The sequence below is a fragment of the Lynx canadensis genome, chromosome D2 (genome assembly GCF_007474595.2).
Source record: "Lynx canadensis isolate LIC74 chromosome D2, mLynCan4.pri.v2, whole genome shotgun sequence".
Taxonomy (NCBI): domain Eukaryota; kingdom Metazoa; phylum Chordata; class Mammalia; order Carnivora; family Felidae; genus Lynx; species Lynx canadensis.
Window position 1 is genome coordinate 71971892 of NC_044313.2, and position 25855 is coordinate 71997746.

At 41.7% G+C, this 25855-nt stretch overlaps 1 protein-coding gene across 2 annotated transcripts in view; it reads left to right on the top strand.

Annotated features, from left to right (window-relative positions):
* Window positions 1-25855, top strand: part of MAP3K21 (mitogen-activated protein kinase kinase kinase 21) — a 63655-nt gene that overhangs the window by 31534 nt on the left and 6266 nt on the right. For both annotated transcript variants that reach the window (XM_030334896.1, XM_030334897.1), the window contains exons 5-7: window positions 3594-3834; window positions 12715-12837; window positions 25449-25599. In XM_030334896.1, the coding sequence (XP_030190756.1) occupies window positions 3594-3834; window positions 12715-12837; window positions 25449-25599 (515 nt within the window). The remainder of the gene's footprint in view (window positions 1-3593; window positions 3835-12714; window positions 12838-25448; window positions 25600-25855) is intronic.

Here is a 25855-nt window from a genome sequence, read left to right on the forward strand (position 1 = left end):
TATTATTCTTTGGAATCATTTTTGAGCTGTCCTCTCATGGCGTCCTTACTTTCTCTGTTTATGTGATATTTGTGCAGTGCTCCTTGAAATACCACATTTATGGTATCGTATGAGCCTTTGACTCAAAATTGAAGAGAATCTATAATGCTTTTTGGGGGTTTTTTGTTCTTGGATTTTGCTCAAAGGTTTCTTCTACTTGCGTCTTTCTCGACAGAGTCGAGAGCAGGGTGTACGTGCACTATCTCCCTTTCTCGTTCACTGATTGCTTAAGGTAGGAGGCGTCAGACTTGGAATTAATGGTCAGTAACTTGGCTGTGCTCTGTGTTACTCAGTAAACTGTAGCCTCCACGGATATCGGTTCCTCCCTAAATTCCTGGCTTCTTATCTTTGTGTGTCTGTCTTTGTGCACTGGGTCCATGCACCTGTTTTTGAACCACTATTGGAAGACATACCGCCATTAATGATTAACATCTGCCAGGAATCTGGATTTGCCATTACTAGACTGGCCTGTGCCAAGCAACTAAACAGATATTACTGCTTAGAAATCTCAGCAACCGAAAGAATTTTTGTGTATGCTTCATAATTTCAAAGTATTCGAAGGGGTTCTAATACTCCAGCCTTTTTTTTTTTCTTTTACTTTTGAATGTTTTAAAATGCATTCAGAAAGAAGAGTACTTTGGCTGTTTTCTCTTTGATCTTATTTTTTTTCTCTTAAGTCTCGGGCAAGTGTTTGTTTGTTTTTAATTTATAAAGTCATGGCCAGGGGATCCACGTTTTCGCCCGGGACCCGGAATTAAAAATGGTTTCTTCTTCAATTATTGTAGTAGTAACACACAAAAAGCCTAATTGAATTTGCTGGCCTTATCTGTACCTTATGCCATTTCATTCCATAATAGCTAATTGGATTGATATCAACACCACTGAAAAGTAAGATCTTAACAAAAGGGCAGACAGTAATGAGTTAGACATTGAAAGTTGACTGGAAAGTATCTTCTGTCCCCAAATACACGACGGTAAGATCTCCAGTTTGGATAAACTGGTTGGAAAAAAGCCATCAGTTATATAACAGATTTCAGAATTTTTTCTAGTATGTAGCATTTTATTCATTTTCTTTTCCTTTCATGTAGTATATAGTAATTTACGACCGGCGTAATGTAACGAAGAAATACTGATCTGCTTATAAGTAAGAATCAGCTGGTACATATTAGCAGAAGTGACTTGAATATCAAGCGGTGTTAAGTAAATCTTTTGCAATTTTGTGAGCTTTGTTTAGAAAAAGCAAATTTTAAGAATGTTTCAAAGGTGAATTTCAGCCCACTTTGTAAATTAACAATAAATTCAGAATTCGTTTGATCTGAATAAATAATTTTTTTTTGGTTTTTTTTAGAACTCCTCAGTCTCTTCTTGATATTATTATATTTATTTACGGAATGAGGGTCTTCTGTTTTTCCTCTGTGATAATTGTACTGACAGCCTCCATGTATTCATTGAGCCCTTCTATAAAAAGTCCAAGGGATTAGCAGACTTGAGTTGACATTTTAATCCCATGCCTCAGCTCTGGTTTCTTCCATGAACCTCTATTTTAGAGTGTTTTGTTTTTTTTGTTTTGTTTTGTTTTTCTCTGTATCAGTATTCTTGACATGGGCTGTATCAAGTGTGGCTGCTTATATAAAGTGTGATATGTTTGCCCAGTCCTCGGAGCTCTCACAGCTCCTAGCTCAAAGCTACATCTGAGATGGCATCTATAGTTTCTAACAAAGCTTCTGGTGTTAGGACAGTCTAAGATTAAATTTTCTGGAGCAGTGTAAATAAAAGTTTGCAAGTGCCTTGATTTCAGTATGACTGCTTGATTGAGTAGCAGGGCAATCAAGAAGACAAAGAAGTTCAGCACTAAAAGGAACATTTATGTCTCTGGTAAAGAAGAGAACATTTTAGGGGCGCCTGGGTGGCTCGATGGGTAGGCATCCGACTTCGGCTCCGGTCGTGATCTCATCGCTCGTGAGTTCGAGCCCCGCGTCGGGCTCTGTGCTGACAGCTCAGAGCCTGGAGCCTGCTTCCGATTCTGTGTCTCCCTCTCTCTCTGCTCCTCTCCCGCTCACGCTCTGTCTCTCAAAAATAAGTAAACATTAAAAAAAAAAAAAAAAGGACACACATACCATTTTATAGAAATGAAATAAGAGTCGGGGCGCCTGGGTGGCGCAGTCGGTTAAGCGTCCGACTTCAGCCAGGTCACGATCTCGCGGTCCGTGAGTTCGAGCCCCGCGTCGGGCTCTGGGCTGATGGCTCAGAGCCTGGAGCCTGTTTCCGATTCTGTGTCTCCCTCTCTCTCTGCCCCTCCCCCGTTCATGCTCTGTCTCTCTCTGTCCCAAAAATAAATAAACGTTGAAAAAAAAAAAAAAAATTAAAAATAAAAAAAAAAAAAAAAAAAAAGAAATGAAATAAGAGTGGAAGTGTGATTTTAAAACTTGGTAGAGTTCTTGGTTTTACTATTGAGTACTTTTTTCCTAATAGGAACAGTCAGTCTTTGAACAACACAGGTTTAAACTATGTGGGTCCACTTATATGTGGCTTTTTTCAATAAACACAGTACAGGACTGTAAATATATCTTCTCTCCATTATTATTAAACGTTTTCTTTTCTATAGCTTCGTTTATTGTAAGAATACACTCTGTAATACATGTAACATACAAAATACGTGTTAATTGACTGTGTGGTTGGCAAGACTTCTCAGCAACAGTAGGCTATTATTAGTGGTTATGTTTTGGAGGCTCAAAAGTTATATATGGATTTTCCATGGCAAGGTGGGGGTGGGGAGGGTCAATGCTCCCAACTCAGTGTTCTTCAAGGATTAACCGTATTCTTTAATCCATGGGCTTTCTATGAAGCTAAATAATTCTGAAACCAAAGCCAAGTTTTGGAAGTTAGACTTTAATTGTGACAGAGCGGCCTTCATGAGCTAATTCATGCGATCTGTGTCAGAAGTGATACTTCTCATTCATCCATGGGGTCCTGAAAAATTCATTTTCCAGGGGCTTACAATTTTAGGGAAGCTCATTTTCATTTCTCTCGGGCCTTCCGCTGCCTTCTGACCCATTAGCTTTGTTGTTCCTGGAATCTCTCCACCGCGATGTTTTAACCCCTAAGCACATCCTTAAATAACCCAACGAAGTTCTTCCCAGGTAGAGAAATCTGAACTGTGGTCTTTCATGAGCAGAATGATTTCTCCTTTAATCAGTCAAGTCTTACCGTTTGGCTTTATTTGGGAAATGGGTTGATCACCTCCGTCCTCTGTTGCTCTGTGTTACTGAACACTTTCCGTGTCAGGTGATCGCGAGGGCCGGCGATGAGGAGGGAGAAGTGTTGAAATCGGGTTCGAAAAATTGGTGACGCCTTTTGGGGACCATGAGACTCAGGGCGCAGAGCGCAGGCGCATTGCTTGTAGTCTGAGTCGGTGCTGGGCCGGGGAGGTCTTAGCTCCCGCTGTCCTGATCGCCAAGGCTGCTGCCCCGGGAGGACCGGGGCGGCGGGGGGGGGGGCTGAGCTGGAGAGGAGCCACCCCCGCTTCTTGCTTACACGCGTGCTCTGTGCCCCAGGAGCTGCGGTCCCGCGAGGAGGAGCTGACCCGGGCCGCCCTCCAGCAGAAGTCCCAGGAGGCGCTGCTCAAGCGGCGGGAGCAGCAGCTGGCCGAGCGGGAGATCGACGTGCTGGAGCGGGAGCTCAACATTTTGATCTTCCAGTTAAACCAGGAGAAGCCCAACGTCAAGAAGAGGAAGGGAAAGTTCAGGCGGAGCCGGTTAAAGCTCAAAGACGGACATCGCATCAGCTTACCTTCAGGTATGCGCTCGTCTGCGTGTGTCGCAAGAGTTTTGAATGTCATCTGTGTGATGGGCTGCCTTGTTGCCTCCAGCCCGGGAAGAGACGGCAGGATGAGATTTTTTTTTTTTTTTTTTTCAACGTTTATTTATTTTTGAGACAGGGAGAGACAGAGCATGAACGGGGGAGGGGCAGAGAGAGAGGGAGACACAGTCCGAAGCAGCTCCAGGCTCTGAGCTGTCGGCACGGAGCCCGACGCGGGGCTCGAACTCACGGGCCGCGAGATCGTGACCTGGCCGAAGTCGGACGCTTAACCGACTGCGCCACCCAGGCGCCCCTCATTTCCTTTTTTTTTTTTTTTTAATTTTTTTTTCAACGTTTTTATTTATTTTTGGGACAGAGAGAGACAGAGCATGAACGGGGGAGGGGCAGAGAGAGAGGGAGACACAGAATCGGAAGCAGGCTCCAGGCTCCGAGCCGTCAGCCCAGAGCCCGACGCGGGGCTCGAACCCACGGACCGCGAGATCGCGACCTGGCTGAAGTCGGACGCTTAACCGACTGCGCCACCCAGGCGCCCCTATTTTTTTTAATTTTTAATGTTTGTTTATTTTCTGAGAGACAGAGCATGAACGGGGGAGGGGCAGAGAGAGAGGGAGACACAATCCGAAGCAGCTCCAGGCTCTGAGCTGTCGGCACGGAGCCCGACGCGGGGCTCGAACTCACGGGCCGCGAGATCGTGACCTGGCCGAAGTCGGACGCTTAACCGACTGCGCCACCCAGGCGCCCCTCATTTCCTTTTTTTTTTTTTTTTTAATTTTTTTTTCAACGTTTTTATTTATTTTTGGGACAGAGAGAGACAGAGCATGAACGGGGGAGGGGCAGAGAGAGAGGGAGACACAGAATCGGAAGCAGGCTCCAGGCTCCGAGCCGTCAGCCCAGAGCCCGACGCGGGGCTCGAACCCACGGACCGCGAGATCGCGACCTGGCTGAAGTCGGACGCTTAACCGACTGCGCCACCCAGGCGCCCCTATTTTTTTTAATTTTTAATGTTTGTTTATTTTCTGAGAGACAGAGCATGAACGGGGGAGGGGCAGAGAGAGAGAGAGAGAGAGACACACACACACAGAATCCGAAGCGGGCTCCAGGCTCTGAGCTGTCGGCACGGAGCCCGACGCGGGGCTCGAACTCACGGGCCGCGAGATCGTGACCTGAGCTGAAGCCGGACGCTTTACCGACTGCGCCACCGGGTACCCCAACAACACTTTTCTTTTATATAAACTATGCATACATTGTCTCATAAAATTACTTATCACAAACTACTGGAAACCTCCCAACATAATGTGACTTTTTGGATTATTGCCAATGCCCTCAGTTAGTCAGAAAATCGCTGATGTGTGGCCATGGTGAGTACACAGTATACGTTATTGATTATTTGGTTTGATGTAGTGTACCTTTGACCTCTCTGGAGGAAAAAAAGATCTTTTTTCAGGATCTCTTCGGATGTTTGCTTTTTAGCCAAAGTGTAACTTGGGGGACCACTGACTGTGCTGTCTTGTGGGTCCCACATAATTTAAAAGAAACTGTTTTATTTATGATGAGGCTTCTGCTTTCAAGTGTAGATGATAGAAAAATTCAGAATTTCTCCAGGTCTTGGCTCTATCAGCCTTCTATCTGTGTTGCGACTAGGTTATGCTAATTAATATTCATCGATTCCCTGGGAGACTTGGGAGGGGCATGGCTAATGAGAAACTGATGGAAAATAAACTTGGAAGAAAAAAATTAAATCATTCCCGTGATTCTTTACTCTTCAGTGGTAAGGTGATTAAAGCAAACGTCTCAGGATTCCTGAGGTCACTTTCATTCCTGCTTTTCATCTCAAATCGTGTTTCCGCAATATCTTGTCTTCACTTGTAGCAGACCAAGTATGTTTGACTATTTTTGCTAGATTTATATTGTTCCTGGATTACATTCTCTCTTTCTGAGAATTTGTTCTACATTTATTTGCCTTATGGCATTCAATAAAAGATTTCCCATTAAAACATACCCCCAAAATCTGCTATAGTCCTAATCCATTTTCAAAGAATGAAATTGTTTCTTTAATTTAGCATGGGGTTTACCTCTTCTGGCCACAAGGTGTTGCTACATTGTTGTCAGATTGTTACTGCTCTGGAAACTCTGATTCCCTTTAGATTTCCCCAACTTTTCACACACCACCCCCCCCCCACACACACATATACACAGGTACATATATACACATACACACACGTACACATACACACACACACACACACAATTTACTTGCATAGTGTCCCAAAGTAGGATACATATCCAAAGATCCAAACAGAAAAATGATAACTGTAACGATAGTTACTTATTTCCTCCAGGAATTTTGCTTAGTATAGAAGAGAAAGCAATTATTTGCACCTCCAAGGAACTTATTGTCTTCTAGAAAATTCTTTGAGTTACCAAATGTTAGTACTGTTTAGCGGTACACTATTAAGGAAGAAACATCTGCTAGACAGCAGCTCGAATGGCGGTGGTAGTTTCTTTTCAGCGTACAAATTGCTTGAACCCCTTTTGCAGGAAATTTTCCCTATGTGTAACTAGCTTAAAAATTTTCTCAGAAGCATATTGGAGACTCCTACAAACTGACCTTTAATATTTGTGCCTCTCCGTCTTCCAAAAACTTGTTATTAAATGTGAAAAATTAGCTCATCATAATTTTGTCCTTCAGAATCACTGAGGATAACTTTTAATCTTATGACTATTTATAGCTGTGATGACTTAACCACTAGAAAACTCCAACGTAATCCTTCCACTGGCAGTCCTTTATGGGCACTCCCCAAACAAGGGTGGATGCTTATAAAATGAGACGATATAATCTACAAAAGTGTAGACGATATCATCTACATAAAGTATAAATTGTACTTTGTGAATCCTTGGAACTTGTTGGAATCTTAGAGTGATCACGGTAGATGTATTTCTATGGTGACCACTTTGTACCACGTGCTCTGCCTTATGTTTATCTCAGGCCAAAGTTGTATGTTTAGAACCTATAAAATAAGGCAAAGAAGGTTTGAAGCCTTCAAATTTGGTATCTTTCAAAAGCAGTGGGATCCTAATTTTAACCACTTCGGAAATGCCAAAAGCCGGCCACAGTCATCTTCCTTCACGTGTGCACATGTGAGAGTGTGTGTGTGTGTGTGTGTGTGTGTGTGCGCGCGCAAATGCTACTATTTGCAGGGTCAAATGATTATTCCCACGGATACTGTCATGAAACATCAATATTGCCAATAAAAACACAAGTATAGTTTTACCTAAAAGTCTGGGGACCTCATGAGAACCTGCCATGAGACAATTATTCTTTCAAGTAGGATGAAAAACTGAACATCAGCCAGTTTTCCTAAATGTAGAACTGGGACAAAGTCAACCTTTCCCCAACTCACAGGGACAAGGGTATTTATAATAATATTTGGGGGGCCCCTGAGTAGCTGAGTCAGTTGAATGTCCGACTTTTGATTTTGGCTCAGGTCGTGATCTCACCGTAGTGAGATCGAGCCCAGAGTGGGGCTCCATGCTGAATGTGGAGCCTGCTTGGGTTCTCTCCCACCCTCTGCCCCTCCCCCATGCGTGCGGTCTCTCTCTCTCTCTCTCATTCTCTCTCCTCTCTCCACTCCTCTCTCTCAAACAAACAAACAAAAAGAATATTTTCTTTATGTTTAAGACATAAAGAGTCCAGGGGTGCCTGGGTGGCTCAGTCAGTTAAGTGTCTGGCTTTGGCTCAGGTCATGATCTCCTGGTTCGTGGGTTCGAGCCCTGCGTCAGGCGCTGTGCTGACAGCTCAGAGCCTGGAGCCTGCTTTGCCTTCTGTGTCTCCCTCTCTCTCTGCCCCTCCCCGCTTGCTTTCTCTCTCTCTCTCTCTCTCTCTCTCTCTCTCTCTCTTTCAAAAATGAATAAACATTAAAAAAAAATTTTTTTAACTTAGACTTCTTTTTTTGTGAGAGAGAAATTATTTAGACTTTTCCAGGAGATCAGAAGCACTCTGAATCTTAGGTATTGTTAAAATCCAGTTTGGTACTTGTGCTACTCCTCCTTGGCCTTACAGATGTTCTCTGCTGGTCACCTGGCCATCCCTTGTTCCACGTGGTTTATCGTTCCCATGCTGTGGTCTGGTTCTGGGTTCTAGTTCTGAGGGCTTACAGGAACACAGCCGCCTTCTGTTCTGCTCTGGGCTGGTGGCTCCTCCTTCTGCAAAACTCATGGGGAATTTGCTTCCAGTGTTCTGACGTATCATGGGGCTAGCTGAACCTTTATAAAGCACTTCAATCTAAAATAAACTCTTTCATACCTACGGGTAAGTCTGTTTCTCTTAACCTTCCCCCACCCGCCAATCAGTCCAATCACCTGCTGAACTGTTCTCTCACATCCGATCTTTATTCAGACTGCTCTATTCAGACTGCTCTCTGCCCGGTCAGAACTTGGTAGATGGAGGAAGCCTCCCATCTGCTACTTCGTTTCCACTTGTTTTGTCTTCAAAACCACCCTACACCCAGCTGTGTATTTTTCAGCAATTGACTGTAAGTGAGCACCAGTCGGATTCTGTGGTAAAACCTTACACCATTTTCGCCTTCAACAAATACTTGAGGATTTACCGTGATCAAGTAATAGGGATTGCGAAAAAATAAACATGATCTCTGCCCTTACATTACTTATAAACGTAAACAGATAAAATATTGATTCAGCAGAGATTTACTGAGTATCTTTCATGGGCGAGGCATTTCGCCAGCCTGCGCTGGGGTCGTACTGTGATGGAGTCTATATGGCCCCTGCCAGCGTAGAGCTGACACTGTATTGGGAGGGGAGCGAACCTTAAGCTAATAATTAAATACTTATTTACTTGATAAAATTATTAACTGCTATGAGGGAAAAGTCATATGACAGTGAGTAGTGGAAAGATGTCACCTGCTTTACGAAGATCAAGAGAGTTGTCCTAAAGAAGCAACATTTAAGTTGAGATTTGGGGGCACCTGGGTGGGTTAGTTGGTTAAGTGTCCAGCTCTTGACTTCGCCTCAGGTCACGATCTCAGGGTTGTGAGATCAGGCCCCTCGTATGGAGCCTGCTTGAGGTTCTCTCTCTTCCTCTCTCTCTGGCCCTCTTCTGCTCCAGGTGTTCTCTCTCTCTCTCTCTCTCTCTAAAAAAAAATGAAAATAAAATAAAAGGATTCACAAAAATTTTTATTTTTTTTAATGTTTATTTTTTTTTTAAACTTTTTTTTTTTTTTCAACGTTTATTTATTTTTGGGACAGAGAGAAACAGAGCATGAACGGGGGAGGGGCAGAGAGAGAGGGAGACACAGAATCGGAAACAGGCTCCAGGCTCCGAGCCGTCAGCCCAGAGCCCGACGCGGGGCTCGAACTCTCGGACCGCGAGATCGTGACCTGGCTGAAGTCGGACGCTTAACCGACTGCGCCACCCAGGCGCCCCTATTTTTTTTAATTTTTAATGTTTGTTTATTTTCTGAGAGACAGAGCATGAACGGGGAGGGGCAGAGAGAGAGGGAGACACAGAATCGGAAACAGGCTCCGGGCTCCGAGCCGTCAGCCCAGAGCCCGACGCGGGGCTCGAACTCACGGACCGCGAGATCGTGACCTGGCTGAAGTCGGACGCTTAACCGACTGCGCCACCCAGGCGCCCCTAATGTTTATTTTTGAGAAAGAGAGACAGAGCGTGTCTGACAGCTCTCCTTCTCCACTTTCGTGAGTGGGGGAGGCGCAGAGAGAGAGGGAGACGCAGAATCTGAAGCAGGCTCCAGGCTCTGAGCTGTCAGCACAGAGCCCGACACAGGGCTCGAACTCACCAACCACGAGATCATGACCTGAGCTGAAGTCAGACGCTTAACCGACTGAGCCACGCAGGCGCCCCGGCAAAAATTTTAAATCGAGACTTGAAATAAGACTTGACTGAATACAGAGGGAGAAGGAAGAGAGCACATGCAAAGAAGGCTTGGTTCCTGCCAGGAACTGAGAAAGACCCGTGTGGTTTGTCCTGGGCTCAGCAGACTGCACACTGTGGGCCAGATCTACCCTACCACACCTGTTCTGTGCAGCCCACAAGCTAAGAGTGGCTCACGCACTTTTAGATACTTGAATAAGAAGAACAATATTTCATGGGTACGTGAACATTACATGAAATTTAAATTGCCATTTCCATAAGCAAGTTGTATTGGAACACATTTGTGTCTATTGTATGATTGATTTCTTGCTAAATCAACAGATGTGAGTAATTGTGACAGAGGCCATGCATGTCCTATGTGGCACTTGACAGAAAAAGTTTGCCGACCCCTGGTTCAAACCATAGCAAATGACAGGAGAACAGGGCAGGATGAGGCTAGAGGCACGAAGAACCCCGAGTGTGTTAGCATTTTGATCTCTGTAACTTAAGAACTTAAATAACTTAAGGGTGCCTGGGCGCCTCAGCCCCTTAAGCGCTGACTCCATCTCAGGTCATGATCTCATGGCTGATGAGTTCGAACCTGGCGTCAGGCTCTGTGCTGACAGTGCAGGGCCTGCTTTGGATTCTGTGACTCCCTCTCTCTCTCTGCCCTTCTTCCTGCTCATGCTCTCTCTCTCTCTCTCAAAAAAAAAAAAAAAAAAAAAAAAAGCAAAGCCTTTGAAGGGTTTTCAGCAGAGGAATGGCATGGTCTGGCATACGTTTTTAAAATGCATCTGACTGCTGTGAGCTAGACGAGAGGGGCCCAGGGGAGAGGTGCAGGAAGATCAAGAGAAAATGTGGCAGGTTCGGCGTGGAATGATGGATGCCGTAGAGAAGGAGAGAACAAAAAGAATGACTAACCTGTATCTACTGAACATGTATTATGCCAGGAGCCCCGAGCTAAATATTTTCTGTACTTCTTTGTATTTAATTTTTCATAGCTGTCCTACAAAGTAGGAATCATTATTTATTATCCAGTTTTGTATATGGAGACATCGAGACCCCAGGAGGTTAAGTCACCTCTCGAAAATCCACGTGGCTGGGAAGTGGTAAGCTGGGATTCTGATGTGGAATTGGCTGCTTCCAGAAGCCAGAATATAAATTTCTCAACGATAGCTCTGACATGAATCTGTAACCCCAAATTTACAAGCTATTTTGTGTTTAATTGGATATGGAGGGTGGGGGAGGAGACAGTATTAAAAATTTGCAGGCGTCTAACATGAATGATTGGATAGATGTCTGGGCTACCAAATTCCAGCTTCCCCTCATTCCAAACACTGGGTGGTTCTTTAAAGTTCTTTAAAGCATAAAGTATAGGGGCGCCTGGATGGCTCAGTTGGTTAAGCATCCGACTTGGGCTCGGGTCATGATCTCACGGCTCGTGAGTTCGAGCCCCGCATGCGTCTCTGTGCTGACAGCTCAGAGCCTGGAGCCCACTTTGGATTCTGTATCTCCCTTTCTCTCTGTCCCTCCCCTGCTCTCTCTCTCTCTCTCTCTCTCTCAAAAATAAACATTAAAATTTTTTTTTAAATAAAGCATAAAGTATAGTTTTCAGAAAGGAAAATTATAGCTCTCTTTCAAATGTGAAATGGACACGTGTCCAAGATTTTTATTCAACTCGTTAATAACCAGAGAACCAGTTACAATTGGTTTCATTGAGAATTTGAAGAGCTAAGTATGTACGGACAATTTAATAAGGGGACGTTAGGGTTAGATTGCTAGGTTAAATACAAATCTGGTTAGTGCCCAGGATGGCAGTAACCGGAACCTTGGGGATTGTCTTTCACACCAGACAGAAATTGTTGGTATTGCCACCAGATAGAATCTACAAGTTAACCTCTGCCCCGACGGAGTTGTAAAAATTAGCCCTGTCAAGAGAAAGTCAAAGGTTAAGCTCAGCCGTGCACTCTGAAAGAACACCCAATAATTTCCTTTACCTGGGTCTAAGGTTTTGATAACTTTCTTACAGTTGACAGAGTTTTCCCAGACACCCTCCACTTCCCTCTGGTCACATTACCCCTTCTGTATATTCCCATATTGTCCACATACTCTTCCGTGGCAGCTGCCCATATTAAGGTTGGGTCAGATTAACTATGATTTGTAGGGTATGTTGACCACAAAATGCTTTTAACTGAGACAGGGTTGGGGAGTTTTCCTTGACCCTCTTAGGGTCCCTGTCTGGGTCTGAAAATCAGACTGTCAAGGACAGATTAACAGGGGGAAAAAAAGCAAAGCAATTATTTAACGTGCATTTTATACAACAGGGGAGCCTCCCTAAGGAAATGAAGACCCCGTAAAAACAGAGTAGAGTATTTTTATGCTAGATTTGATGAAGAGTGGACAGTCGTGAAGAAATGTGATAGGTTAAGGGGGAGTATTGGGGGGAGTGTTTTGTCCTGAACCCCCCCCCACTTTAGCGTTAACTGCATTTTCTGTTTTAATCACCACAGCAATCTGTGCAATGTTGGTTGTTTCTGTCTAACAGTTGAGGAGACCAGTTCAGAGAGGTCTGAGGTCCAGACTCGTCTGAGGTCCAGAGTTTGCTAGTGACAGAACCAAGGCTCATTTAAGTCCAAGGCGTCTCCTCTTCTAATTTTGTTTATAACCATATCAGGCTACACAAAGGTAACTCTTCTTCCCAGAAGATGGTTTGATTCTGCAAGTACTCAGTGTCTCATTGTTCTGTATGTATCTGACCGTACCTAACCTATCGTAGGCTCTGAGTCATTATTTATTGACTTGAACCCTGAATGGAAGAGAAGAAGGAAACCAAGCAACAGAGCCAGAGATACCTGCCTTCTTACCCTTGGGCAGTTTTTGCTTTTGTTGCTTTGTGCTGATGAAAGTGGCCATGAATGGAACTTAAAAACCACGAAACCTTAATTCTTCCTTGTTTCCATGTCCCACAGATTTCCAGCATAAAATCACCGTGCAGGCCTCTCCCAACTTGGACAAACGGAGGAGCTTGAACAGCAATGGTTCCAGTCCGCCTAGTAGCCCCACGGTGATTCCTCGGCTTCGAGCGATACAGCGTAAGCTTTCTCCCCCAGCCCAGGGGCTCCTGGGGGGGGATTTCCGTCGTGAACCGACTTGGATTCCATCCAGCCTGAGGTGTATTATTAAAGGTCCTTGTAACGAACACGTGACATTCATAGATGTCACAACCATTCAGAAAACGAAATTTGGTCTGACATTTCTTAGTCTAATTTTCTTTTTCTTTTTTGAATTGAGATGTGACTGATACGTAACATTATATTAGTTCCAGGTATACGACGTAAGTATTCAATATTTGTATATACAGTTGATCCTTAAACAACATGAGGTTTAGGGCCACTGAACACCCACCCACCACGCAGTGCAGTTGAAAATCCACATAGAACTTTTGGCTCCCCAGAAACTTAACGGATAATAGCCTACTGTTGACTACAAGTCTTACTGATCACGTCAAGAGTCAATCAACAAATATTTTGCATGTTACATGTATCATATATGGTATTCTTATAATAAAGTAAGCTAGAGAAAAATATTATTAAGAAAATCATACATATACCAGACTGTACTGTATTTATTAAAAAAAAAAAAATCAGCATGTGAGTAGACCTACACATTTCAAACCCATGTTGTTGAAGGGTCACATGTTTTGCAAAATGATCACCACGATAAGTCTGGCTAACATTGGTCACCATACATAGTTACAAAATTTATTTTTATTTTTCGTATGATGAGAACTCTTAAGATCGACTCTCTTGGCAACTTTCAAATATGCGATACCTTATTATTAACTATAGTCCCCATGCTTTACGTGACACCCTTGGGACTTACTTATTTTGTACCTGCAAGTTTGTGCCTTGTGACCCCCTTTACCCATTTCATCCACCCCCTGCCTCTGGCAACCACCAATCTGTTCTTTGTATTTATGAGTTCTTTTTTCTTTTTTTAATTTGATTCCACATATAAATAAGATCATACAGTATTTATCTGTCTAACTTATCTCCCTTAGCACAACGCCCTCATGACCCATCCATGTTATTGCAAATGGCAAGATTTCATTCTTTTTTCTGGCTGAATAATATCCCACTGGATAGATATACCTCGTCTTCCTTATCCATTTGTCTGTTGATGGACACTTAGGTTGTTTTCACGTCCTGGCTATTGTAAATAATGCTGCCATGAACATAGGGGCACATGTGTATTTTCAAGTTAGTATTTTTGTTTTCTTCAGCTAAATACTCAGAAGTGCAATTGCTGGATCATATGATAGTTCTATTTTTTTTCCAGTTTTATTGAGGAATAATTGACACACATCACTGTATAAGTTTAAGGCAAACAGCATGGTGGTTTGACTTCCATATATTGTGAACTGATTACCTCAATAGGTTTATTGCACATCTTTCTTCTCCAATAGGTAACAATAAACAGAAAAGAAAGACAAAAAAAGGTAAAAAATTTTTCTCCTCGTGATGAGAACTATTAGGATTGACTCTCCTAACAGCTTTTCTTTACATCATATGGCAATGGTAGCTATAGTCATCATGCACATTACCTCCTTAGTACTTACTTATCTTTTAATTCAAAGTTTATGCCTTTTGACCACCTGCCTCCAATTCCCCCTTCCTCCACCCTCCACCTCTGGTTACAAGTCTGATCTCTTTTTCTATGTTTTTTTGTTTTTTCTTTTTTTAGATTCCACATATAAGTGAGATCAGATAGTATTTCTAGGTCCATCCGTGTTGTTGTAAATGGCAAGATCTCCTTCTTTTCTATGGCTGAGTAACCTTCCATTGTATATACATACCGCCTCTTCTTTATCCATTCATCTGTCGATGGTCCCTTGGGTTGTTTCCATGTTTAGGTTGTTGTAAATAATGCTGCTATGAACATCGGGGTGCAGGTATCTTTTCAGTGTTTTCATTTCCTTTGGGTAAATTCCCATAAGTGGAATTACTGGATAAAATGGCGATTCTATTTTTAATATTTTGAGGAACCTCCATACTGTTTTCCACAGTGGCTGCACCAATTTGCAGTCCTACCAGCAGTCCACATCCCTGCCAGTCTTTGTTCTCTCATGTCTTTTTAAGGGTGGCCATTCTAAAAGGTGTGAGGCGATATCTCATTGTGGTTTTGATTTGCATTTCCCTAATGATTGGTAACATTGAGCATCATTTCATGTGCCTGTTGGCTATTCATATGTCTTCTTTGGAAAATGTCTGTTTAAGACATTTGCCAATGTTTTAAATCTGGTTACTTGATTTTTTGCTATTGAGTTTTATGGGTTTGTTAATATACTTTGATGACTAGCCCCTTCTCAGATGTATGGTGTGCAAATTTGTTTTCCCATTCCGTAAGTTGTCTTTCCACTAGGTTGTTTATGGTTTCTTTTGCTGTGCAGACATTTTTTAATTTGATTATGTTTTGTTGCTTGTGCCTATGGTGTCATAGCCGAAAAATCATTACCAAGACCCATGTCAAGAAGCTTTATTCTTATATTTTCTTCTAGGGGTTGCATGGTTTCAGGTCTCATATTTAGCTCTTTAATCTACTTTGAGTTAATTTTTATGAATGGTATAAGATATGGTTTCAGCTTTATTTTTTTGCAGGTGAATATCCAATTATCCCAGAACCATCTATTGAAGAGTCTTTTCTCCATTGAGTATTCTTGGCTCCCTTCTCAAGTATTAGTTGACCATATGTAGTTTGGTTTATTTCTGGGCTCTATTCTGTTGGTCTATTTGTCTGTTTTTATGCCAGTACCGTATTGTTTTCATGACTATAACTTAATAGCATAGCGTGAAATCAGGGAGTGTGGTACCTCCTGCTTTCTCAGGATTTCTTTGGCTATTTAGGGTCTTTTGTGATTCCATACACATTTTAGGAGAGGTTTTTCTACTTCTGTAAAAAAGGCCATCGGAATCTTGATAGGATTGCATTGAATCCATAGGTGGCTTTTGGTAGTATTGCTATTTTAACAATATTAGTTCTTAAAATCCATGAACACAGGATATTTCCATTCATTTGTGTCTTCTCTGATTTCTTTCATCAATATCTTATAGTTTTCAGAATAGAGATCTTTCACCTCCTTTGTTAGTTTTATTCATAAGTATTTTATAGTTTTTGATGCCATTGTAAATGGGATTTCTATATTTCCTTTTCAGAAAACGTGTTGTTAGTGTATAGAAACTCTACTGGTTTTTGTATGTTAATTTTGTATCTTGAAACTTTACTGAATCCATTAATCAGGTCTAACAGGTTTTTTCTTTCAATCTGTAGGGTTTTCTATATATAATTTCATCTCATCTGCAAATAGAAAGAATTTTACTTCTTCCTTTCGAATTTTTATACCTTTTATTTCTTTTTCTTGCCTATTACTCTAGCTAGGACTCCACCACTATGTTGAATAGGAGTGGTGATAGTGGGCACCTTGTTCCTGATCTTAGAGGAAAAGCTTTAAACCTTTCATCATATAGTATAATGTTAAGGGTGGGCTCATCATACATGGTCTTTGTTGTGTTGAGGTACATTCTTTCTGTTCCTAATTTGTTAAGACTTTTTGGCATGAATGGATATTGAATTTTGTCAAATGCTTTTTCAGTGTCTGTTGAGATGATTATATGATTCTTTTCTTTCATTCTATTAATGTGATGTATCACATTGATTGATTTGCGTATGTTGAACTATCCTTGCATCCCAGGGATAAATCCCACTTGATCGTGGTGAATGACCCTTTTAAAGTGCTGCTGAATTTTGTTTGCTGGTATTTTATTAAGAACTTATGTGTCTATATTGATCAGGGATATTGGCACATAATTTTCTTTTCTAGAAATGTCCTTTTCTGGTTTTGGTATCAGAGTAAAGATTGCCTAATAAAATGAGTTTGGAAGTGATCCATTCTCTTTGATTTTTTGGAAGAATTTGAGAAAGACTGGTGTTAATTTTCCTTAATGGTTTGGTAAAATTCACAAGTGAAGCCATCTGGTCCTGGACTTTTCTTCTTTGGGATATTTTTGATGACTAATTCAATCTTTTTACTAATAATTGGTCTATTCAGATTTTTTATTTCTTCCTGATTCAGTCTTGGCAAGTTGTAAGTTTAAGAATTTTTACATCTCTTGGGCGCCTGGGTGGCTCAGTCGGTTAAGTGTTCGACTTCAGCTCAGGTCATGATCTTGCAGTCTGTGAGTTCGAGCCCCACGTCGGGCTCTGTGCTGACAGCTCAGAACCTGGAACCTGCTTTGGATTCTGTGTCTCCCTCACTCTCTGCCCCTCCCCTGCTCATGCTCTGTCTCTTTCTCACACACACAAAAAAATATATTAAAAAAAAATTTTTAAAGAATTTTTCCATTTCTTCTAGGTTGTCCACTTTGTTGACACATAGTTGTTCCTGGTACCTCTTATGATCCTTAGAATTACTGTGGTATCAGTTTTAAGGTCTCCTTTTTCACTTATAACTTTGTTGGTTTGCGTTCTTTCTCTTTTTCTCTTGGTTAGTTTAGCTAAGGTTGTGTTCATTTTGTTTATCTTTTCAAAGAACCAACTCTTAGTGTGGTTCATCTTTTCCATTGTGTTTTTGTTGTTGTTGTTCTCTATTTCATTTATTTCTGCTCTAATCTTCATTATTTCCTTTCTTCTGCTAACTTTTGGCTCACTGGTTTTTTTGTTTGTTTTGTTTTGTTTTTCTAGTTCCTTAGGGTGTAGAGTTAGGTTGTTTATTTAGGATCTTCTTTATATATATATATATATATATATATATATATATACACACACACACACACACACACACACATATATATACACACATATATATATATATATGTATATATATATACACACATAATTTTTTTTAATGTTTATTTATTTTTGAGTGAGACAGAGTGTGAGTGGGTAGGGGACAGAGAGAGGAAGACACAGAATCTGAAGCAGGCTCCAGGCTCTGAGCTGTCAGCACAGAGCCCAACATGGGACTCGAACCCACGAATCGTGAGATCATGACCTGAGCTTAACAAAGTCAGATGCTTAACTGACTGAGCCACCCAGGCACCCCATTTATGATCTTTCTTCTTAATGTATGCATTTATTGCTATGAATTTCCCTCTTAGAACTGCTTTAGCTGTATCTCATAAGTTCAGGTGTGTTGTATTTCATCTTTGTTTGCCTCAAGAAATTTTTTTTCCCCTCTTTAATTTATTCTTTGATCTGTTGGTTGTTCAGGAGAGTGTTGTTTAATTTTCATGTGTTGATGAATTTTCTAGTTTTTCTTTTGTTACTGATTCTGTTCTGCCCTGTGGTCAGAGAAGATACTTGGTAGGATTTTCTTGTATTGCTAAGACTTGTTTTCTGGCCTAACATATGGTCACTATGCATAGGCCTGTTGAATGGGCTATGAAGCTTCCCATGGTCTGGTTGGACTGGCTGAAGGATGTATTCAGTGATGCGCAGGTAAATGAATTAGATTCACTGCCTGAGTACAACAGAAGTAGCCCTAAGAGTGGTAAAGCTCTTTTTTGTCTTAACTCAAGCGGACAGACACCCCAAGTTGCCTGACTGAACAAGGCCATTGGCTTTGTTCCGCAAAGTATCAGTTCCACCTACCTGCCTCTTGGCTCAAGTTCTGCCAGCCACACAGCTTCCAGGAGTTGTCTCCAGTCCTTCTGGTCAGAGGGGCTTGGAAGATCCTCTTTACAGTGAATGCAGCTATGATTCAGCTCCCTCCCTGGGCAGGGGCAAACTGGGCCCTAGGGCTGACGAAACGAGAATGTGAATCAGGCACATGTGCACACAACAGAACTCGGTCCTGCAGATAAATGAAGCCGGCGGTTGGGACTATTTGGGCCCTGCTAGTATGAACTCAGTCTGCCAAGATCATATGCTGGTTGTTGCAAGCCCCTCCCCCACCCCATCTCCACAGATTCCTAGTGGTTGAGCCCTACAGATTCCCTACTAATCCCCCTGGTGCAAGATAAGATTAAATGACCTGCAAAAGTGACCCACAATGATGGGAGGGTGCTGTTATCCCCTCTGGTTTCTTGTCCGCCAGGAGAACTGGAAGGTCAGAGGAGACCTCTCTTTGAGGTGCCGCGCTGGCCTGGGGGGCAGGGGCAGTGTGCTCAATGTGTAGCTGCTTCCCTTACCCTTATGATGCAGTCTGTCTTAGTTTCTGAGGTGCTTCAGCCTCACCCCTGTATTCTAGTATTCTTTCGGTGGTGTCTTATTCTCACATACTGTAGCTGTTTGATCTTCCTATGAGGGGGAACAAAGTCAGGTATACCCTGTGTCGCCATCTTGGTCACACTCTGGTGTTTCTATTTTTAATTTTTTGAGGCACTTCCATACTGTTTTCCACAGTGGCTGCACGAATTGACATGCCCACCTGACAGTGCACAGGGTTCATTCACTCTACACCTTGTCAACACTTATTATTTCTTGTCTTATTGATACTAGCCATTCTAATGGGTGTGAGGTGACATCTCACTGTGGTTTTGATTTGCATTTTCCTGATGATGAGTGATGTTGAACAGTTTCTCATTTGTCTGTTGTCTGTATGCCTTCTTTGGGAAAATGTGTATTCAGATCTGCCCATTTTTCAATTGGATTATTTGGTTTCTTGTTATCGAGGTAAATGAGTTATTTATACATTGTGGATATTAATAGCCTTTATCAGATATGTGATTTGCAAATATTTTCTTCTATTCCATAGATTGCTTTTTCATTTTGTTGATGGTTTCCTTTGCTGTGCAGAATTATTTTCTTCTTTTCACAATAAAGGTTTTTAGATTCTATGCAATTGGTGATCTGCCCATGCCACCGAGTAGAATACCATACCTTGAGACATTTTGCTAAACATGTCTGTATGTAAAATTTGCATAACCTAATTATATCAGTAGCATATTTATGGATATTTTGAAAAATAAATTCAGGAATTCAAGATTACTTCCATTTCTTTCCTTGTTTTGTGAAGAAAAAAATTTTTGCTTTTTGAGATTTAACTTTCATTTGGTCTGTGTTAGCCAAACCAAGTGCTTCAAAATATCATGTAGTGTTTTGGTTTTAGAAAGAAGGTTCAGCCTGGGGGTGTGGGGGGAAGACATATAGCTAATTTGCCTGGCACCTTTGCACAAATAGGGCTTTCAGTTAGACCCTAAATCAAAGTTTAGCGGAATTAAATAAAACTACTGACTCTTTTCAAAAGTGAGTCCAAGTAGTAAACTAAGCAAAACAAGAATGTGTTTTATATGTATACATGTGAGGAATCTGGTAATCAGCCTACGTTACCCTATTTAATAATTGACTTGCATCTTCTGCTGTCTCCAACAAACTTAATTCTTTGCTACTTACTATACTTCTTTGGAGAAGAAACATTCTGAAAGAATATTTTCCCTAATCAGGTCTGCAATCAATTTATTTCTTTTTGTTTTAGGGTTTTTGTTTTGTTTTGTTTTGGTGTTTTTTGTTTGTTTGGTTGGTTGATTGGTTGGTTTTTTTGTAATGAAAACCCTGGCACCAACAAGAGTTTTCTGTTAAAGCTCCCAGGAACCCAGGATACTAGCCTCTTCACAGTTAAAGAGAAATGATCTAAATAAATGTATAGTAATCTGAATAAATGCATAATCTTAGAGTTTAAAGTGCCATCATTTTGTCATAACTAACCCATTTTTCTGAGAAAGCATTTTTCATAAAGCCATAATTTGTACCTTGCTTTTGCCCAGAGTAAGGGCTTAATTAAAGGAACATAAAAGGATAGCAAGGCTGACCTCATAGCCATGTTGAAAGGGCAAGGGAACAAGAAGTCATGACCCCTGTTTTTGCCCAGCTGTTTCTCTGCCTTCTTCCATGTTTTCATATTGGTTTTTTTTTTTTTTTAGACTTACATTTAGCAATTTTAGGTTCACAGCCAAATTGCGAGGAAGGTACAGAGATTTCCTCTAAACCCCCACCTCACACACACACACACACACGCACAGCCTCCCCCACTATGACTACAGTGAAGCCTTTGTTCTACTCCGTGAACCTGAACTGACACATCACCATCATCACCCAGAGCCTGTAGTGTACGTTGGAGTTCACTCTTGGTGTTATGCGTTCTGGGTGTGCACAAATGCACAATGACACGTATCCACCATTATGATATCATAGTATTTTCACTGCCTTAAAAGTCCTCTGTGCTCTACCCATTCACCCTTCCACCCTCAATCCCTGGCAGTGTCCTTTTACTGTCTCCATAGCTTTGCCTTTCTCAGAATGTCCTACTGTTGCAATCCTTCAGTATGTGGCCTTTCCAGATTGCCTTCTTTCATTTAGCAATGCGCATTCAAGTTTCTCCCTTGGCTTTTCCTGGCTTAGCAGCTCATTTCCACCTAGTGCTGCTCAGAGAGTGGTGTTCCATTATCTGGTCAGACCACAGTTTATTTTTACCTACTCATCTGCCGAAAGCCATCTCTGTTGCTTCCAAGTTTTAGTTGGTTCTGTAAAGTCATGTGCAGGATTTTACATGGACATGTTTTCAACTGCTTCAGATAAATACCACTGAGTGTGATTGCTGGTTCACATGGTGCCTGTGCATAGTTCCAGAAGACCCCACCAAACCGCCTTCCTGAGTGGCAGTGCCATTTCACATCCCCACCCAGGGCAAATCAGAGTCCCCGTCTTCACACTCCTTGGTTGTGATTACGAGCCTCGTGGAAGAGGGGAAGTCATACCTGGATAAGCCTGGCAAGGCCCAAGACTTGTACTGGTTAAACTGAATACTTTTGGGATTTCAAATAAGTTCTAACCCTATGGGGTTGCAGTACAGCCAGCTCAGGGAGCATCCCCACTTTCCCCCAAACACCGAGGTCCTCAACATCCATTCTCTAAAGTAACAGATGAAAGCATTTGAGTGAAGATATTCCAAACAGGACCAGCTCCATGTGCAGAAGTGTTCTGTTCACATTCTTTGACCTGAATCATCGTCTTCTTGTTTCTGACCCCAGATGTTCCCAAGCTGTTTCTCTTATCTTCGTTTGTGTGTCCTCTCTGGTCACTAGCTTGTGTGGATGTCCTGTCTTTCCAGCTTAGCAGAGCATGGCAGTTAAGAGCATGGATTCTGGAGCCACACAGCCTGGGACTGAATCCCAACTCTGGCTCTACTCCACTGTGGTTTTGGACAAGTTTCTTAACCTCATTGTGCTTCAGATTCTGTTTCTGTAGACTGGGGACGATAGTTGTTTAAAAGGGTCAAGTGTATACATGTGGTAAGAGCTCTGTGTGTACTGGCAGTTGTTTTGATCATTATTTTTATTATTATTCTTACTCTGAAGCTCTTTGTGGCCTTCGAGCCTCTCACTGGGGTCTGCCTTTTATAGCATTAGCAATTATTCATTGCGAGGATTTTCCCTTTGGGTGGATCAAGTATGTCGATCTGCCCACCTGATTCAGAGGAATGGGCTTCCTTTCACTGTGAGTTAGAGATGTCATCTGGCACGTTTCCTCTGGACCAGAGATGGGGAAATGTGAGTAAACCTGAGAAAAATGTGTTGTGAAAGCATTGTAAGAAGAAAAGCCCAAAACTTCTGAAACTGAAGGGAAGAGTAATTATAGGTATTGAGGGAGATGAGAATCATTTCAGTGAAACTGAACATAAAAGAGATTACCCCCAAATTGTTTAAAGACTACCAAAGTAAATACCCAAATAAAAATATACTATGTAAATTTGACTTTGTATAAAACCATGAGTATGTCACCATCATGCACTGAATCACTTTCTGCTAAAGAGAACACCATCTAATATTTGCAGAAAATATTTTCTTACTATAACTTCCTCTGGCTTACTCTAACGACTGGTATTGTTACGATACCAGTATGTCAGGCACACTTCTCTCTGGGAATAAGGAAGAAAATTCACTAATCTTCTGCAAATGTAAGTTTCGGGGTATATCTTAAAGCAAGAGTAAAACACATCTTTTCCGTGTTGTCAAATAGAATCAAATGGTGGAACAGTCCACCACATAGCTTCCTGTGTCCCAGTAATCTGCTGCCATTGTACATCCTTGGCATGTTTTTTAGTAACTGAATATAATAATAGATAGTAAGATTAGTGCACTATTTTTCCAAAGAGATGGTTGATACAAGTGGAAAATGTCAGTAACCCTCCCTCATTCCACCATGTCCTACTTACCAATCCGCTTAACAAAAACCAAGAAAGTTCTGCTAGCTGAATCTAGGATTGGCTAGTCTATGAGGGGTTATTGAGGCAGAAATAGCATACCATAAACTCCGTACGGGCAGAGACCCTGGGACCCAGCACCTAGCACGACTGTATTAACAGTTAACCTCCACTGGGCACTTGCTGTGCCCAGCACCATTCTGAGCTGTTTCTGTGTGTAAACCCATTGAATTCTCAAAGCAGCCTCGTTAAGTAGACACTATTGTGATTCCCCCAGTGAGGCACAGGGAGCTTATGAAACTTGACCTAACTCAATGGCCACGAAGCTGTGCCACTGAATTCAATCTCCAAGAGCATGGACTCTTCACCATACCCTTTCCAGCCTCTTAGGACAGTAAATGTTCAGTTAATGTCGAAACAGAAGAGATAACAGAAGAGCAAATCGAGACAAGGAGGAGGAAGATGAGGGAACTTAAGCCTTAAGGTTGTTGCTAATGCTGGGGCCACAGGCTGGGGAACTGTACAGGTGAGACCGAGTCCTGTGTAGCAGTCTGGTAACCACAGTCCTGCTCCACTGCCGGCGGAGCGCCCCCCCCACTCCTCAGACTTTGCTGGAAGACCCTTCATGAGAAGAGTGAACAACTTGTTCAACATTGTCACATACACACATACACACAAACACCTCTGTACGCATAGATACGTAAATTTTTAAATGTGGAAAATATTGAAACACACAAAATAAATCAAACATCTCCCATAATGCTTCCAATTTAAAAAAAATGATTCTCAAAAACTTAAATTTCCCTCTTTCCATAAGCAGTCATCTCCCTCAAAGGTAAACACTTCAATAAAAGTTTGATATCTAGAGGCACTTAGTCAGTTAAGCGCCTGATTCTTGATCTCAGCTCAGGTCTTCATCTCAGGGTTGTGAGTTCAAGCCCCATGTTGGGTTCCATGCTGCCCATGAAGCCTACTTAAAAAAATCATATATATATATATATATATATATATATATATATATACACACACACACACACACCTATATATTTGTATATTTATATACCTAGATATTTATAGAGAGCATAAAATGAAAGTTTGATACCTATGTTTATTAACTTCTCTGTATAATGTGTGTTTATATGCACATATGCATAAATACTTTTTAATAAAACCGGTTCTGGGGCACCTGGGTGGCTCAGTCAGTTAAGCGTCCGACTTCGGCTCAGGTCACAATCTCATGGTTCATGAGTTCGAGCCATGCGTCAGGCTCTGTGCTGACAGCTTGGAGCCTGGACCCTGCTTCTGATTCTGTCTCTCCCTCTCTCTCTGCCCCTCCCCTGCTCATGCTGTCTCTCTCTGTCTCTCACAAATAAATAAATGTAAAAAAAATTTAAAAAATAAAACAATAAAACAATAAAATAGGTTCTATATATTTAATACAGACATTATAATTAATTTTATCTGAACCTCATTTTTTTACACAGAGAGAGTGCAAGTAAGGGAGAGGAGCAGAAGAGGAGAGAGAGAGAATCTTAAGCAGGCTTCAAGCTCATCCCAGAGCCCAACATGGGGTTTGACCCCACGAACCTGGGATCATGACCTGAGCCAGAATCAAGAGTTCAAAGCTCAACCAACTGAGCTACCCAGGTGCCCCTGAACCTCATTTTTTTTTTTATGGTCGTAGAGTATTCCACTCTGTAGACAGGTCATAATGCTTTAAAACATCTTTTGTGCTTTCAAACATCTACTTACAGAATTGTTTTCCCAAGTGTGCAGTCACAGCAACCATTTCCCCCAGTGGTTTCCAAGTCAGTTGCAAGTGCACTTCAAGGCTAGAGGGACAGCATGGAAGTGTGTCAGCAAAATGTGGATATTAAATGTGGCTACAAACCTCCCTGTGAGGCCATGAAAAAAAGCAAGACGGGGCAACTGTTAAACAATCTGAGATTTTGGGGTGCCTGTGTGGTTCAGTCGGTTAAGCGTCCAACTTCGGCTCAGGTCATGATCTCGTGGTTCGGGAGTTCCAGCCCCACATCAGGCTCCGTGCTGACAGCTCAGAGCCTGTAGCCTGTTTCAAATTCTCTCTCTCCCTCTCTCTGCCCCTCCCCTGCTCATGCTCTGTCTCTCCCTCAAAAATGAATAAACATTAAAAAAAATTTTTTTTTAATTTAAAAACCAGTCTGAGGTTTAAAAGGCAACTGTAGCCAAGCTGTCGTGATGGCCAGAGTAAAGCAGCAATGACTTATGAAAATGGGATTAAATTGCAATTTAAAAATATATACTTTCTTTCCTTAAGTTCAGCCTGTCTTTTCTTTAACTCATTTCACTTTTTTTTCCCCCTAATTTTATGCTAAGAGAAGGAAGTTTGCTGTCAGTGGGCTGAAAGAAATAATTTTTATCATTTTCATGTTTCTCCACTGCCAACATGCTTTGCATAAGGTAGCTGTACAACTGGTTTGATTGCCTTAATTTTTTTTAATTGGTAAACGAGTGATGCTCTCTGCCTAGTGACTTCAGATGAAAGCAACAAAACTTGGGGAAGGAACACTGTCTGTCGACAAGAAGAGTTTGAAGATGTGAAAAGGAGTTTCAAGAAAAAAGGTTGTACCTGGGGACCAAATTCAATTCAAATGAAAGAAAGAACTGAGTGCAAAGAAAGGTATGTGTGTGATATCGTGGTGGGGGCGGGGGGAGGGAGTACTTCAGCGTATATATACCGTGACAGATATACAGTGCCTTTTGTAACACCACTTTGGCCAGACTTCACTTTCAAAAAGCAGTTGGAAGAATACAGAGCTACCCAATACTAATTTAATTTCCTGGATGAGTTTATCCTACTAAATTAGTTACTATTTAGTTATGCAGTTAAAAAAAAATTTCCGATGTACTTTGTGTCCCATTTCAAGGTTTTATTC